Source organism: Chiloscyllium plagiosum, chromosome 12, assembly GCF_004010195.1.
Source record: "Chiloscyllium plagiosum isolate BGI_BamShark_2017 chromosome 12, ASM401019v2, whole genome shotgun sequence".
NCBI lineage: Eukaryota > Metazoa > Chordata > Chondrichthyes > Orectolobiformes > Hemiscylliidae > Chiloscyllium > Chiloscyllium plagiosum.
In genome coordinates this window covers 45,514,106-45,529,157 of record NC_057721.1, presented here as the reverse complement: position 1 = coordinate 45,529,157, position 15,052 = coordinate 45,514,106, and the positions used below count along the sequence as shown (strand labels likewise).

The following is a 15,052-nucleotide window of genomic DNA, read 5'->3' as shown; positions in this document are numbered from 1 at the left end:
AGAAATGGAGACATAAAATTGTTTTCTTCCGTTTCTTAATGAGCGAAGTCACTGAAAAATCAATCAAAAACAATCCAAAATGTGCTTAGTAAATAATCTTAAGGACAGTATTACTTAATAAATGGCTTCATGAGTGAGACCAACATACGAATTTAAAGTCAAGTATGAATCATAGTCACTCTCATGAACGTCAGTAATTTACATTACATTAAGATCTCTGACATATTCCATCTCTAATACCTGCCACGAAAAGTGAAAAAATATAATCAATAATTTTGTAGCTGATGAAATCAGTTGAAGCTGGTTTATGATGTCACTGTGATGTCATTGCTATGGAAATATTTTTATTCCTCCTGTTACCTTTCTTTTTAAGTGTCATAACCAGGGTAACTTTAACCATCCAGGGTATGGAGTTTCCATCTTTTTAAGATGTGTGAAAACTAAACAGTGCCTCAATGGCTCCAATTCTCACTTTTCAAGCAGTAATGTAACCATTTATTGAAACAGGTCAGTTTGAGATCTATTCTTCCCCAGTAGTTACTAAAGATTAGCCAGTGTAATTTAAAAAAAAACTACTTGAAGTATCTTATTGCAAATATGAGACAGCAATCTTGGAAATAAATTTTTTGCATTTTACTGGTACATTTCTTTATATAATATAAAATATATAACATTCTGAAGTGCAGAACCTAAGTAATTCATAATATTGTTCACAAAGCATTACCAGCATGTAAAAAGTGGCTAGTAAGAGATAGATTGCAGTCTGTTGTGGAGAAAGAGGGTGATATCTGCCAGAGACAAAGGACAATGCTAGAATATTTAAAGGGCACTTTGCGTTGGATTTTGAGGCAAATGGTAACTGACAAAATGTTGTTGGAAGCAGAGATGCTGAAGGTAGTGGATGTCGCCAGATTGATAGACCAGGGTGTACTGCAAAGGCTGATTATGCTCAGAGGGGATAAGTTGTCTCATCCAGATGGCTAGCACTCCCAACTTGTAAGAAAACTGTGGCGGGAGATAGCAGAAGGCCTTGTTATAATCTTCCATTCTTCCTGACTTCAGTAGATATGAGGAACATGCTAGAGGATTGGTGCGTACTAAATCTGACATCCTTACCTGAGAAGGGATGTAAGAACAGCCAGCTAGTCAGTTTAGCATTAGTGGTACTTGGAGAGTTTTGAATTAATTAAGGACAGCCAACCTCAATTTGTAATGGCGGACCATGTTCGAATAATTTAATTGAATGTTTTGATAAAGTAATAGGGAGTATTATTCAAGGGAATATAGTGGATGTTACCTAAATGAAGTTTTTACAAAGTAACATATAAAAGGCTGATTTCAACATTGAGGCTCATGTTTCAGGATGAAAAATTAGTTTAAGGATAGAAAACATCTAGGAGTGGTAAATGATATGTTTTCAGGCTGGAGAATGGCGTATAATGGTGGTTGTCAAGGGTCAGAGCTAGGGCCACTGCCTTTTTAATATAAAATGAGTTGTATTTTGGAATACAGTGTAAAATTTCAAAATTTGCTGATAATACCAAACTTGGAGCTGTGACAATGAGTATAATATCACTGAACTGTAATATAGCATAAAGAGGTTTGCAAAATTACAGTAAAGGGGCAGATGAAGTTTAATACAGAGAAGTAATGATATGATACAGTGTAGAAGAATAGCTGGTGACAGACAATGTAAATTTGATGACACATCTTTAAGGAAGATGTTGGGACAGAGGACTTTTTGTATCCGTGAGCATGGAACTTTCAAGATGGCAGGAAAAAGTAAATGGGATATTGGACATCATTAATAGAGTTATTGAGTACAAAATAGGGGAATTTATCCTGAATCTTTATAAAGCTTGATTTAAGCTGCATTTGGAGTTTTGTGTCCAGTTTTGGTCACCAGACTTTGAGAAGAATGTGAAAGTCCTTGAAAGAGTCCAGACAAGATCTACCAGAATGTTTTTAGGAAATCAAGTACAAGGTTAAGTTGGAGAAGTTGGGGCAGCCAACTTGGGACAAAGAGATTGAGTTGAGATGTATACAGTTATAGAGTCATTGAATTATACAGCACAGAAACAGACCTGTTGGTCCAACTCATTCATGCCAACCAGATGTCCTAAACTAATGTGGTCCCATTTGCCATCATTTGGCCCATATTCCTATTCATGTACCTGTCCAGGTGACTTTTAAATATTGTAATTGTACCAGCGTCCACTATTTCCTCTGGCAGCTCATTCCATACACTCACCACCCTCTGGGTGAAAAGGTTAGGCCCCTTAGGTCCCTTTTAAATCTTTCCCCTCTCACCTTAAATCTATGCCCTCTCGTTTTGTACTCCCCTAACCTGGGGAAAAGACCTTGACTAGTCAGCCTATCCATGTCCCTCATGATTTTATAAACCTCTATAAGGTCACCCCTCAGCCTCCAGGGAAAAAAAAAGTCCAAGCCTATTCAGCCTCTCCCTATATCTCAAACCCTCAAATCCCGGCAATGTCCTTAAGTTTACAGTTTTAGATAAGACAGATAAAGAAAAACTGTTCCCATTTAGCTGATGGTACAAGAGAAGTGGACACAGGTTTAAGCTTTTCTTTTCTGTCAGAGGGTCATCAGTCTGTCAAATTCTTCTTCCCAAACAGCAGTGGAGGCAGGGCCACTGAATGTCTTGAACACTGAATTAAGTACATGTTTGATTTACAAAAGAGTCAAGAGTCAGGCAGAGTGTGAGGTGAGGTGGGAGAGCAGACAGGAAAGTGGAGCTGAGACCAAATCAGAGGAGGCTGTCAGGACCATATGGCCGACTTGCGCTTCTAATCTGGTTGACATAGACAAGTTGTATCAAAAGGTCTGCTTCTGTGCTGTATAAGTCTATAACTGTATAACTCTCAACTCAACCTCTTTGTTTCAAGGTGGCTGTAGCAACCTCTCCAACTTAACCTTGCACTTAACTTCCCAAAAACATTCTCATAAATCTCCTCTGGACCCTTGTGTTGTTTTGGGCAAGATAAAAAGGAGGAATTTAAGGAAGAACTGTTTTATGCAGCAATGATAATGAACTGGAACTTGCTGTCTATGATCAATGACTGCAAAAGGAGATTCGCGATTGATGCAGTATAGAGTCATAGAGTTACACAGAACAGGAATGGACCTTTCAGTCCAACTTGTCCATGCCAACCAGATGTCCTAAGCTGATCTAGTCCCATTTGCCAGCATTTGGCCCATATTCCTCTAAACCCTTCGTGTACCTGTCAAGATGCCTTTTAAATGTTGTACCAGCCTCCATCACTTCTTCTGGCAGCTCGTTCCATACACTCACCACCCTGGAGCAATGGCTGGGCAGTTGGACGGGTTGTGTAGATATAATTGGTAAATGAGACTGACTGGATTGCTCTGCAGAGAAGTAGCTTGGACTCGGCATGCCAAAATAGCCTCTCTCCACACCAATAACTTTCTTTTGCTGAAGCCAATGCGTAATGCAGGAAGGGGTTTAATTGCCAGTCTTTGCTTAATCAGCTGATTACATTGGAATGAGAATAAGGAGTGCCATAATTTGTAATCTTGCTTGACATTCTGCTCCCGATCACCATCCAAGGATTCCAGTTGTACATGCATGTTGATTGAAAATAAAATTGATTTAGGTATCATAGCCAAATAGACAGTTGACCTTGCATAAGTTCAAAGATAAAGAAAAGCTACTTCAGTAGTGTACTGGAGAATTTCTAATTACAGTGAAATTGTTCTCCACCAAGAAGTCAACATCTTTAGGAGTCTTGGAAAAGTAAAATTTAAATTGCTTTTACTTTATATAATTTCTCACTGTCCATATACTGAGGTTGATTGATATCATGCCATTTTTTCACTCAATAATACAACACTTAACCTTCGTATTTGGATTTGTGTGTTTGCTTGCTTCAATGGTAACCTATAACCTTTCAGTCAGAAAGTCATGGACTCAAGCCCCACCCTGGGTACTTGAGCAAAGAAATCTAAGCTGTTACTTCACTACTGTGCTGATGAAATATTTCACAAGAAGTGCTATCTTTTTAAGGAAGTATAAAATTGAGGCATTTTCTTCTTATGCAGGTGAATTAAACATGTCTTAGTGTTTTTTCTGAAATTTAACCCTCAAACCAATCCCACCAACCACAGACCTTCTTGTCACTTTATCCCATTGTGGTTATGAAAAATTGACGTGTGCAAATTGATATTTGCATTTTATGTTAAGGAAATGAATAGACTTTAAATATCTAATTGATTGAAAAATGCTTTGGGACATTTTGAGAATGTAAAATGTGTTTATATAAATGCAGTTTCCTTCGTTCTTGTTGGTATGTATGTTAAGTAGCTGTGGAGGTATCATTCTTGGACTGGAATGTTCCAAGTATGCTATCTCATAAAGTTCTTATTGATGAACCTTACTGAAATTCAAGACGTTTCAGTCTAGAACAAATCTAATCCAAGCGGGTCCCAGAACTTACGTCTCTTTATTTGTGACATATTAATTTAACTTCTCACTGTCTATCTACAATTCACATTAGAAGGAGCTTTCATAAAACTCCATCTGTCCAATTATAAAAGTTGCCGATATTCTAATTAATTTATCATATATTAAGTAAAGCAATTTTCCTTTTAAATTGAAGATGTTGCCTATTTATGATTAAATTTCTGTCAGAATCAATCTTTTGTTTTTTTTCTCATCAGTGTTATTAGCTGTCAATAGAGATAATAGTGATCTGGCCAAAGCTGGTCAATGCAAATCCCAATCCAGGATTTGAGCACATGATCCATGCTCACTCGGCATTGAGGTAGTGAGGGAGTGTCCATAGTGTCACCCATATACGGGTAGTTGGACGATGAACCAACCAGATGCATATAAAATCCCGTGGCATTATTCCAAGAAGAATTGAGAAGTTCTCCTGGTGTCCTAGCCAAGACGTTTTTTTAATCTCAAGCAAATCATGCTGCTTTATATCTCTCTCTACGTTACAAAAATAGTTACACTTCAAACATTTCCATTGGTTGTATGAACGTATAAATAAGGAGCAAGAGTAGACCACTTAGCCCTTCAAAGCCTGTTCCGCATTGCAAGAAAATCGTAGATGATCTGATTTTACCCTCAACTCTATATTCCCACAAGCCCCCATCCCTTTCATCCCCATGGTAATTAAATATCTTTTTAGCTTTGCCTTAAAACTATTTATAGACTCTGCATTCACTGCCCTTTTGAGGAATGGAATTCCAAAGACTCACAACCCTTTCTGTTTTAACTGGGCAGCCCCTTATTTTTTTTTCTTGCTCCTTTTCCAAAGACACCCAAACTTTTGTTTTTTTTTCTTTTTGTTTCTCCCACACTACTGCCTAACTGAGGTAGAGACACCATTTTATTTTTTTTAAAACCCCCACACTACCGCCTAACTGCGGTAGTGCTTATTTTTTCCCCCGCACCCATGGTGTGTGTGTAGGTGTGAGATACAGTGAAAGACACAAAGTGCATGAATCTTTATTCAATTTCCACCACCAGGAAGATAGGAAAACACCCGGGTGGCCAGTGACAAACACTGCCCTTCACACTGTGTGATCAAACAGTGAAGGGGAGGGTAGGGACTAAATCAAAATAGAGTTAGCCCCTTATTTTTAAGCTGGAACTCTTAAATCTAGATTCGCCTACAACAGAAGCCATCGTTTCAACATCCATCTGGTCAAGTCTTTCAAAATAATTTCAAAAACTTCCAATTTCTGTATAAAACACATTGGGCTGTTGTGGGATCATGAATCTGTTTTTTTAAGAAGAATTCAGAAAACTTTTTAGACATAAAGTTTATTTTTGATTAATAAAGATAAAACTTATGAAAAAGCGGTACAACTTGGACACAGAAATGGCTGATCTACATTATCTCAGACTCATAATGTCGTTTCCAAATCTGACTTTTAAACCCCCGAGTGAATAATGCCATTTATTGCATATTGTAGTTGGTTGAGCAATGTGCCTCCCATGTTGCTAATGTAGTCACCAATAACGAGGTGAAGTTGCATTCGAGCCAAATACCTAAGCGTGTCTATATACTTTCCAAAAAGGACAAACTCAAAACATCCCCTATCATTGCAGCATCTCCCAGGTGCACGTGAACTGACATCCAATCAGAGGGGCCACTCGGGTTAATCCCAATTAGCCGGAACCTTTCGCGATGAAATAGTGCAGACACAGAACTAAATCTGCATTAATAATGTTGTGTTCAGATCAGGAAAAGCGCAACGTAACCAAAGTCGAACGGCTTTCTGGTGTGGATGGGGTTCGGCTTTTGCTAGTGTGTGCTGCAGGTGTGTTTGTGCGGTGGAGAGGTACAGAAAATGTTTGGTGTGCTTCGAATTAAACCTGTTGGACTATAACCTGGTGTTGTGTGATTTTTTTTTTAACTTTGTACACCCTAGTCCAACACCGGCATCTCCAAAATGTTTAGACTGTGAAGGGGTGTGAAATCTATAAATTGCGGCAACGAAGGCAGCAAAGCATTCATTTGGCTGTAAAGATTTTGTGGAAATGTGGGTGGTGCTAGTAACAGTTATGATTTTCTATGGTTCGCGTTAAATGCATCTTTGTAAGATAAGCTGCATTTTGTATTTCTGTTTTGTGCGCAATGCCTTCTGTACTTTGTTGTCTTGCTAGTTGATAAGTGTTAATTTCAGAAGCTAATTAGATTGTAAAGTAACCCATCTTTTAACCATGACGATGCGTTCTTCAAGGTTAGTTTGTTTTATTAGTTTAGTCCCTAGGTGATTGAATTGTTGAATGAGTGATAAAATGAAGTTTTACTTACAACTTTGCCCTGAGCCCATCAAAATAAAACTTCTTTTTTTTTAAGTTAATTGGTATTAAACACCTTATGCTTCACTTAATCCTAATTCAAATATTTTTGGCAGTTTCACTAACAATATTACAAGCAATATTTTTTAATTCTTTCAGGAAAGAGCAGGTGTTCTCAATTCTTTCATTTGAAGACCAGAATTAACTATTTATACTCTCATGAAGCAGCATGATAGATATTTGTTGCGTGACTGTTATTTTGTACTCCCCAGCTTTCTAGTGAATTCCAGGCACTAAAATAGTCCTGTTGACTTGAGTAGATTTGATAGTAATGACCATCTCTAATAGTTTTTAAGATTTTACATCTATGTAAAACAGAATTTTTAAATCTACTTGTAATTTGAATTTTCCAAATTCACTTCAGTTGCTTTCTTAATGATAGCAGCTGTTATGAATATTTTATTTTATTCAACAAGAACATGCTTATGAATCACTTTTTGGCTACTTAAATGTTTTCAGTATTGTTTTAGAAGAATGTACTTGTTGGCAAATCTTGTTTTAAGCGAGTGTGAGAATGTGAAAGTCAAATATTTAAGTTGTCAGATCTATAAATTTTGATTTTATGTTTGAGAAGTCCATCAATGTGGTAGAGTTGTATTAGGTGTGACTAAATATGCTTTTGGAAAACTAATTGGGGGTTTAGTTTAACTCAGAGCTTCATTATACACTTTTTTTCCTTGTGGATTCTTCTTAGATATTAATTGTGGAACTGGAGGGTAGTTAACAAGACCCCGCTCAAAAAGAAATTCATTAGTCTAATATTTATTATGGACTAGGGTGCTGGATGGTTGGTTTGTAAACCAATGATACAGTATGGGATCAATTCCCAGATCAGTTGAAGTTACCATGAAGGTCCTTCAGTCACTTCTCGTCATCTGAGGCATGGTGACCTCTGGCAAAACCACTACCAGTCGTCTCTGAGAGCAGTCTTATATTACCAGTATGACTATTTTCCATTTTCTTGTGGACTACCTATAGTCCAAGATTCAAGATCAGCTAGTAAGCATTTAGAAATACATGAGGTAATCAAATCTAAAATATCTTAATGTATAATATTTGACAAAAAGTTACAAGACAGGTAAAATGTTTGTTAATGAATTTTCAGGAGGTTGTTCAGTAATAAACCAAAAACCTGGTAAGCAGTTCAAGTTTGTGAATGGAATGAATCTGCATAGTTAAAGGGGAATGTTTTTAGATTGGAGATGCATATTGATAGTGTTTTCCTGTATTTCAAACTTGTTTCATTCTTGTATGGTGGAAATCAATTAGGAGTAGCATCTAAATTAGCTGGCCATACAATAAGGGGTTTGACTGACAGTGAAAAAGCTGTAAGATACTTCAAAAGGACAACAGATAGATGATGGATATGTTGAGTGTGCATATCACAAGTTAATTTTATTTGGATGGAAATAAAGAATGGAACTAAACCATTAATGGTAAAATACTAAATGATGCACATGAGTAATATGTCAGTAAGTAGCCCAAATAAAGAATTGAATGTAATCAGTGCTGTGACCAAATTTAAGCATTTTTATTATAAGAAAACACACTTTGGAGCATACAAATGAGGTGTAAGTATCATAAAGTAATAAATGTCATTAATTTCAAAAAATGGTAACAAGAATAGGATGATACTAGGGTTGGAAAAGGTTGTGATGAAAAACTTGCCATGAACTGGTTTCACTAAAGCCGATAATGCAAACGGGAGACTTTTCAATAAAGTAGTTATTGCAAACCGAGGGGAAGTCACTCTGAAACACTCATACATTTATAATCCTGTATGCAGTGGAGTTAGACATTTGGCTTAGAACAATGCATGGTTTCCCAGAACTATTTGATGATAGAACTGTTTGATCCATCTTTTTAAAGGAAACTCTTAAATGTGAAATATAGAAAACAGTGTAACTAGTCTGGAAAAGCTCTAACAAAATCTACAGGATGTATTAACTAATACTTAAACTTTTCAGTTATTTTTAAGGAAACCTTCTTGAATTCAATGAACTAAATACAGTAAATCATTTACTCAAAGTCAATAAGTTGACATGCAGAATATGTATCTGTAGTTTTGTGCTAATAGTGCCAAAAAGCCATTTGACTTGGTGGCTCTTAACAACTGGAGCAGTTCAAAATTTAATCCAACTATACTGCTCAGTATATAAGGTTTCACAATGTCCAGGAAATGGGTTTCTATAAAGCCTTAACCTCAGAAGTTCATGTCTCATTCAAAGTGCTCAACCTTTTTTCATTTTTACCTTGTGGTTGTTTTGTGGGTGATTGTTTAAATTAGCACACTGTTGACATTATAATAGTGATCACTCTTTAAAAGGCAATTTATTACCTGTAGGGCATAGCAGGACACTGAGGTTGTTGAGCTTGCTAGCATGTGACCCTCTTTTGACAACTTGGTCTGTGTTTGCAAAACTCTACAAATGGCCTATCCTGCTGACGAACCTTTTTTTTTTAGAGCTGTATTGAGGTTCTTTAGTATCCATTCAACAAAATAATGCTTACACTTTGGCCACTTCGTTTATTTTTAAGCATGGGAAGAACAGTTGCAGCAATCAGTTGAGTTTCTTTGACCTGTGGTTGTTAAAGAACTATTGTCAAGATACCCTGACATGAGCTTGACTGACCTTATTAGTTATTTGCTGTGTCCATATTGTGCCATGTAATAAACTAACTTGCTTTGTAAACAAGTGAAACAGCTGAGCTGGCACCTACTAAACATTTTGCTATTTGGTTATCTTGGTGTCATCGTGCTACAAAGCAGAGATGTTTTTCTTTAACTCAGTTATTTTGTTCAACTGTGGTCATATCCCTGAAGTGAAATTTTTCAACTGTTGTATGTTGCAGTTTTCCTAATGGATAGTAAGTACAAAGGTGAAATTTTTCATTCCTCTTAAATTGTAATTCTAGACTTGATGCTGAACAAACAGCTTTTGAACTCGACTGGTCCTCAATTATCATTATATTTAAATATTTGGGGCACTTTGTCCTGTGTGTTTAACTGCAAGCTCTTTTTCCCTGAAGAGCATCTTATTTTTGAGTACATGTATTTAATATACTTTTTGTTTGTTTTTTTTTCCAGTGGATTAAAGTCCAAAGACCCAATATGGCTGAAAGTAAAGCCACTAGTGTGCTGAGCTGGGATCAAGTGAGCAGTTTGAATGATGTCCTCACTGAGGTGGTCCTCATTCACGGCCGTGGAAACTTTCCAACATTAGAGGTCAGACTCAAAGATGTGGTTAAGACTGTAAGGACCAGGCTGTTTGAAAGTGGAATTCTAGTACGGGATGTCCGTCTTAATGGGTCAGCAGCCAGCCATGTCCTAGTAAAGAATAATGGCTTGAATTACAAAGATTTGGACTTAATTTTTGGGGTTGATCTACCAGGGGAAACTGAATTCCAGTTGGTAAAAGATGTGGTGCTGGGTTGTCTGTTGGAGTTCCTTCCAGAAGGAGTTAACAAAGAAAAAATCACCCCCCTTACACTCAAAGAGGTCTATGTGCAAAAAATGGTGAAGGTCTGTACGGATACAGATCGTTGGAGCTTGATCTCCCTCTCCAACAATAATGGAAAAAACGTGGAGTTAAAATTTGTGGACTCTCTCCGCCGACAGTTTGAGTTTAGTGTTGATTCCTTCCAGATCATCTTGGATTCTCTCTTATTTTATTATGATTACTCGGAGAACCCAATGAGTGAGCATTTCCATCCAACAGTAATTGGGGAAAGTGTATATGGGGACTTTGAGGAAGCATTAGATCACCTCAGGAATACACTGATTGCAACCAAAACGCCAGAGGAAATCAGAGGAGGAGGACTGCTTAAATACTGCAACCTTCTGGTAAGAGAATTCAAACCAGCCAGTGAAGAAGTAATTAAATCCTTAGAGCGGTACATGTGCTCTCGTTTCTTTATTGATTTCCCAGACATCACTGAACAACAGAGAAAGCTAGAAGTCTACCTCCAGAATCACTTCATCGGGGAGGAGAAAAGCAAATATGATTACCTGATGATCTTGAGGAATGTTGTGAATGAGAGCACTGTTTGTTTGATGGGACACGAAAGACGCCAAACTCTCAACTTAATCAGCCTTTTGGCACTCAAGGTGCTGGCAGAGCAAAACATCATCCCTAATGTCACCAATGTCACTTGTTATTACCAGCCTGCTCCATATGTCAGTGATGCAAACTTTAGCAACTACTATGTAGCGCACACTGCCACTTCATACCAACAATCGTATCCTACCTGGCTTCCCTGCAACTAATAAGTAATGCTATGTTCACAGTTGACTTGTGTGCAGATTGATGCAGCTCAGCTCACCATTGTGGCTTCTTTCATTCACCTTAGCTGAGAAGGGAGCAAACCCTGTGGCTGTTGTATATGTTGCACGTATTAAACTGCAATGAGAATACAAGGATAATATGCACACATTAATTTTTGCTGTAGGAAAATCCAAAAAAGTCACTGATCAATGGTACATAAATTTTTAGGACTATAACTCTATGCTATCAAGAGTCCTGATAGTACACTGTGTCATAGTGTTCTGGCAATGTAAATTTCTGTAAAGGGTTATCTATCCTCACACTGTGTACTAGCAACAAATTTGTTAATTTTAGGGCAAAAATGCAAATAAGAATTCACGATAATTCAGCACTTTTTTTTTAAAGTAACCCATTAGGTAAGTTTGCAAATAAAAATGTAGGGGTTTCAGTGATTTTGCTTTTTTTTGAACATGAGGCACAATGTTAGAAACCTACAGTTCACACTTCGGTTAGAATTCTAAGTCATTCCTGTAGTGACTTAGTAGGGAAAGGTGGTGGGTGTGAAGAAAGAATTGGTGTGCTTGTGTATAAAGCTGCAAAGATTCGCTGCACAACTGCAAAACAAGTTTACAGATAAGCAGGCCATATTATAGTTGGCTTGGGTGACAATGATGGACCATCGCCATACCAAGAAAGGAGAATGTGTAATCTGGAAATTTCTACCTCTTGAATAAATGACAATTGGTATTTGAAGATAAAATCTTGCATTTGCAAAAACATTTTAGAAGATAAAATTCAAACTAAATTTTCCTGTTATTTTTGTATAAGCTCTGCTACTCAGGAAAATGAGCTGAGCGATCTTAAAAGGTTAGTTGCACACTATCCCTAAGTTAGCTGTGTTAATGAATACAGTAAAGCCTTCTGCAGAGTGAGTTGCAATGTTGAATTATTTTGGTGCAGAAAATAGCTATGCTTCTGCATCATGGTGTATAAATACACTTTTTTTCATGGCTGCTTGCATCAGCCTTTTAATCTAAATCCCATTCCCAGGTAATGGAAGTTTGGGCTGAAGTTAGTGTATTCTTAATGCAGCTTTACTGGGTTGGAGGAAAGTCCAAATCTAACAAGTGTCAATTTTTAAATTGTCCTTACCACTCCAGTAAGTGCCCTGGAATAGGGATAGAGAAGTGTAATTTGAACTTTCTGAACTCTAAGTCTGCCAATGTGTGGCAGGCTGGCTTTCAAATGCATGGTTCATGGTGTGAAAGAAGTACAAATTTTGCTAAGTTCCAGGTGCAGAAACTAGTGTGCAGTAACACTGAGCTTTGCCTGAATTTAGTAAACTGAGTGATCTTTTGAGCTAAAATATAGATGACGTTAGATACTAAACCACACTGAGGTAATGTGACATGAAACTTTTTATTCACGTTCTGCTCTGGACCAGATTGTTTTGTCCTTCAATTTGAATGGAGTTTGTGAATAAATAGAATCCTCGATTTAAATATAACGAATATTTCCTGAAACACCTCAGGCCTGGAAATGTCAAAGTTGATATTTGTGAGCTGATTTGTTAATATCTTTTTCTCTCAAAAGAAAGTGGGTGGGAACAGCTTAAATTGAATATAACCAGTGGACTGACAGTAACAAAGTACATCAAATTACTTCCATTAACATTTTTGAATTAATGCTAACACCAGGAAAAATTATGCAGCAACTCCTGCCATTAAATAAACAAGAACACAGTGTACTATTGGTGAGGCCTTTTTTGTTTGAGATTTAATTATGCAAAGTGTTAATGAATGCAGTCAATCTAGGATGGTCCAGCACACATTCCAGTTCAGTGTGAACATAGTATTGCTGTACTTAAGTGCAGGGGACAATTGAAAATTGCAACTTTAATAAATTGTATACTGAATTTCAAAACACCAGCTCAGAATTACATAGAACAGAAAATAGCAGAGTATAACTTTGCAAATGTAAAGGCTTTATTTTTGACACTTATGTCCTTTTTGAACACTTGTGTATAGTTTCAATAAAGAATATTGGGAGCGGCTGAGAGGACTAGAACTTGGGTATACTTTTTAAAAGCTGGTTAGTGAGGTGGGTTCTAAGTTCTGAATTGAACAAATTCTTGCTGCAGTCGCAGTCAGATTCAGTCAAGTTCAATGAATTTTGATCAGAATTGTGCATGAAAGGAAGTCTGTTGCCCAGTATGTCCTGAAGCTATTTCATTAAGGGAAATGGAGAAATAAGTTGTAAAGATGTACATTAAACCTTTGTATTGCACAGGGAACTCTCTCTCTAGTGTCGATTTCTATTGCAATGTGATTGTCTTCTATAGACAGTGGCAAATTTCTGCATAGTTGCACAATTGGTGAGATTTGTTTCTAATCTGGATGATATTAAACTGTTCAGCCATTGCGTGGGGCATCAAAGTTGCATTTGGTTCTGTTCTCAAATAGATACCTAAATATTCATTTTTCTGGGAGAGTCACAAGGTAGTGACACGAAATGGGAATTTCCCAAACAGTGGGGAGGGAAAAGGTGCTAAGTACAGACAGTCAATTAAATCTGGGATAATCTTGATCTGTATGATTTGTTGCCTTATCACCTGGTGAATTTACCCACCCAGCAAGAAAGTCTGAAAAGGATATGTTTATTATTTTTTGGGCATCTAAGCATGCTATAGTCTTGAGTGCTTGCTACTACACTTAATGTTGCAAAATGTAGCTAAATCAGATACTCAATGCTTAGTTCAGGATTGTGTAAATACTGGGTGAGTGTATGAGGCATTGGAATTCTCTTGCTGGTGTATGTTTTTGTTTGATTTTTGTACCCTGATTTCAGTTATTTTCCTGTAACTAGGGACAGGCATCAAAAGGAGGAAACAACTATTCTTATTCAAATTTTTTTTGTTGGGTTTGAATAATAAGTATAGAGATGATTGGGGCTGAGACTTCTATTCCTGTGAGAATTTAAAATTGTATTTTTATTTTAAGATTAACTCAGCTATTACTAGCAATACTTGTGTATTTAAAGTTTCCAGATTGTGCTGCTGTACATGCTTTGTACAAATATGTAGACCTTTGGTCCCTATTTGACAATAAAGACTAACCAATAAAAGGTCAACTCAATTGAATTTATTTTTTAAACAAATTTGCTGATTGTCCTTTTTTTCATTTGTCTGACAAATCGAGAAACTAGATGTTTGTGCTAGGTCAAACCACTGCATGACATGTAGAAAGAATCATTGAATTGCTGTATACGTCAGTTACAAATTTCAGCCATCGTATAGAATTCTACCTTCATCGCTCTTTTGTTTTTTTGCTTTAGTTCCAATTTTTGTAATTTTAAAAGACTGAGTTTTTACACCACATAGACTTTGTCTTAAATCGCTAAACCTTCAGCATGCTGCTTTGACATTACTTTAAAAGCCTGCCTTTCTGATTGATTATCCTATGCTATCTTTGTTTAGTGGGGTGTCTTTTTAAAATCTAATTACTGTATAAACTTTTTTTACTACTTTATAGGCATTGTATAAATGTAAATTGGCATTTAATACATGGATAGTGAACTTGAAGTTATGTTTTAAGCTTGGTGTTTTTCTAATAAGTGTAGTATTATGTTCTTTCACCTACTGGTGTGTGGAGCAATCTATATATAGGTCATTATTAAAGTAAACTAAGATTATTGTAACCTGATAAGGTCCTTCTAATACCAAACTGAGATCAATTATGTTGGCCTTGACAGATCAATTCAGCATTCCCTGTCAAGTCTGAAAACTAATCTTCCAACTCTATGGTGTTTCCTAACTTAAAATATTTAGGAAAAATTTCAATGTCTACTTTTCCTTTTGAACAACTGAATGGATTCCCTTTTCAATGTTTGCACAAATATCTAAATACAATGAGAGACTCAGTTGAGG

At 36.7% G+C, this 15,052-nt stretch overlaps 1 protein-coding gene across 5 annotated transcripts in view; it reads left to right on the top strand.

Annotated features, from left to right (window-relative positions):
- tent5c (terminal nucleotidyltransferase 5C) overlaps positions 1-14,279 on the top strand; it is a 31,919-nt gene extending 17,640 nt beyond the window's left edge. For 3 of the 5 annotated variants that reach the window (XM_043700945.1, XM_043700943.1, XM_043700941.1), the window contains one exon: positions 9,951-14,279. In XM_043700945.1, the coding sequence (XP_043556880.1) occupies positions 9,975-11,129 (1,155 nt within the window). In that variant the 5' untranslated portion in view covers positions 9,951-9,974 and the 3' untranslated portion in view covers positions 11,130-14,279. Of the gene's footprint in view, positions 1-6,210; positions 6,340-9,950 lie in introns of those variants that run through there. The other 2 variants (XM_043700942.1, XM_043700944.1) reach the window with 2 other exon arrangements.
- Positions 14,280-15,052: the final 773 nt, after the last annotated feature.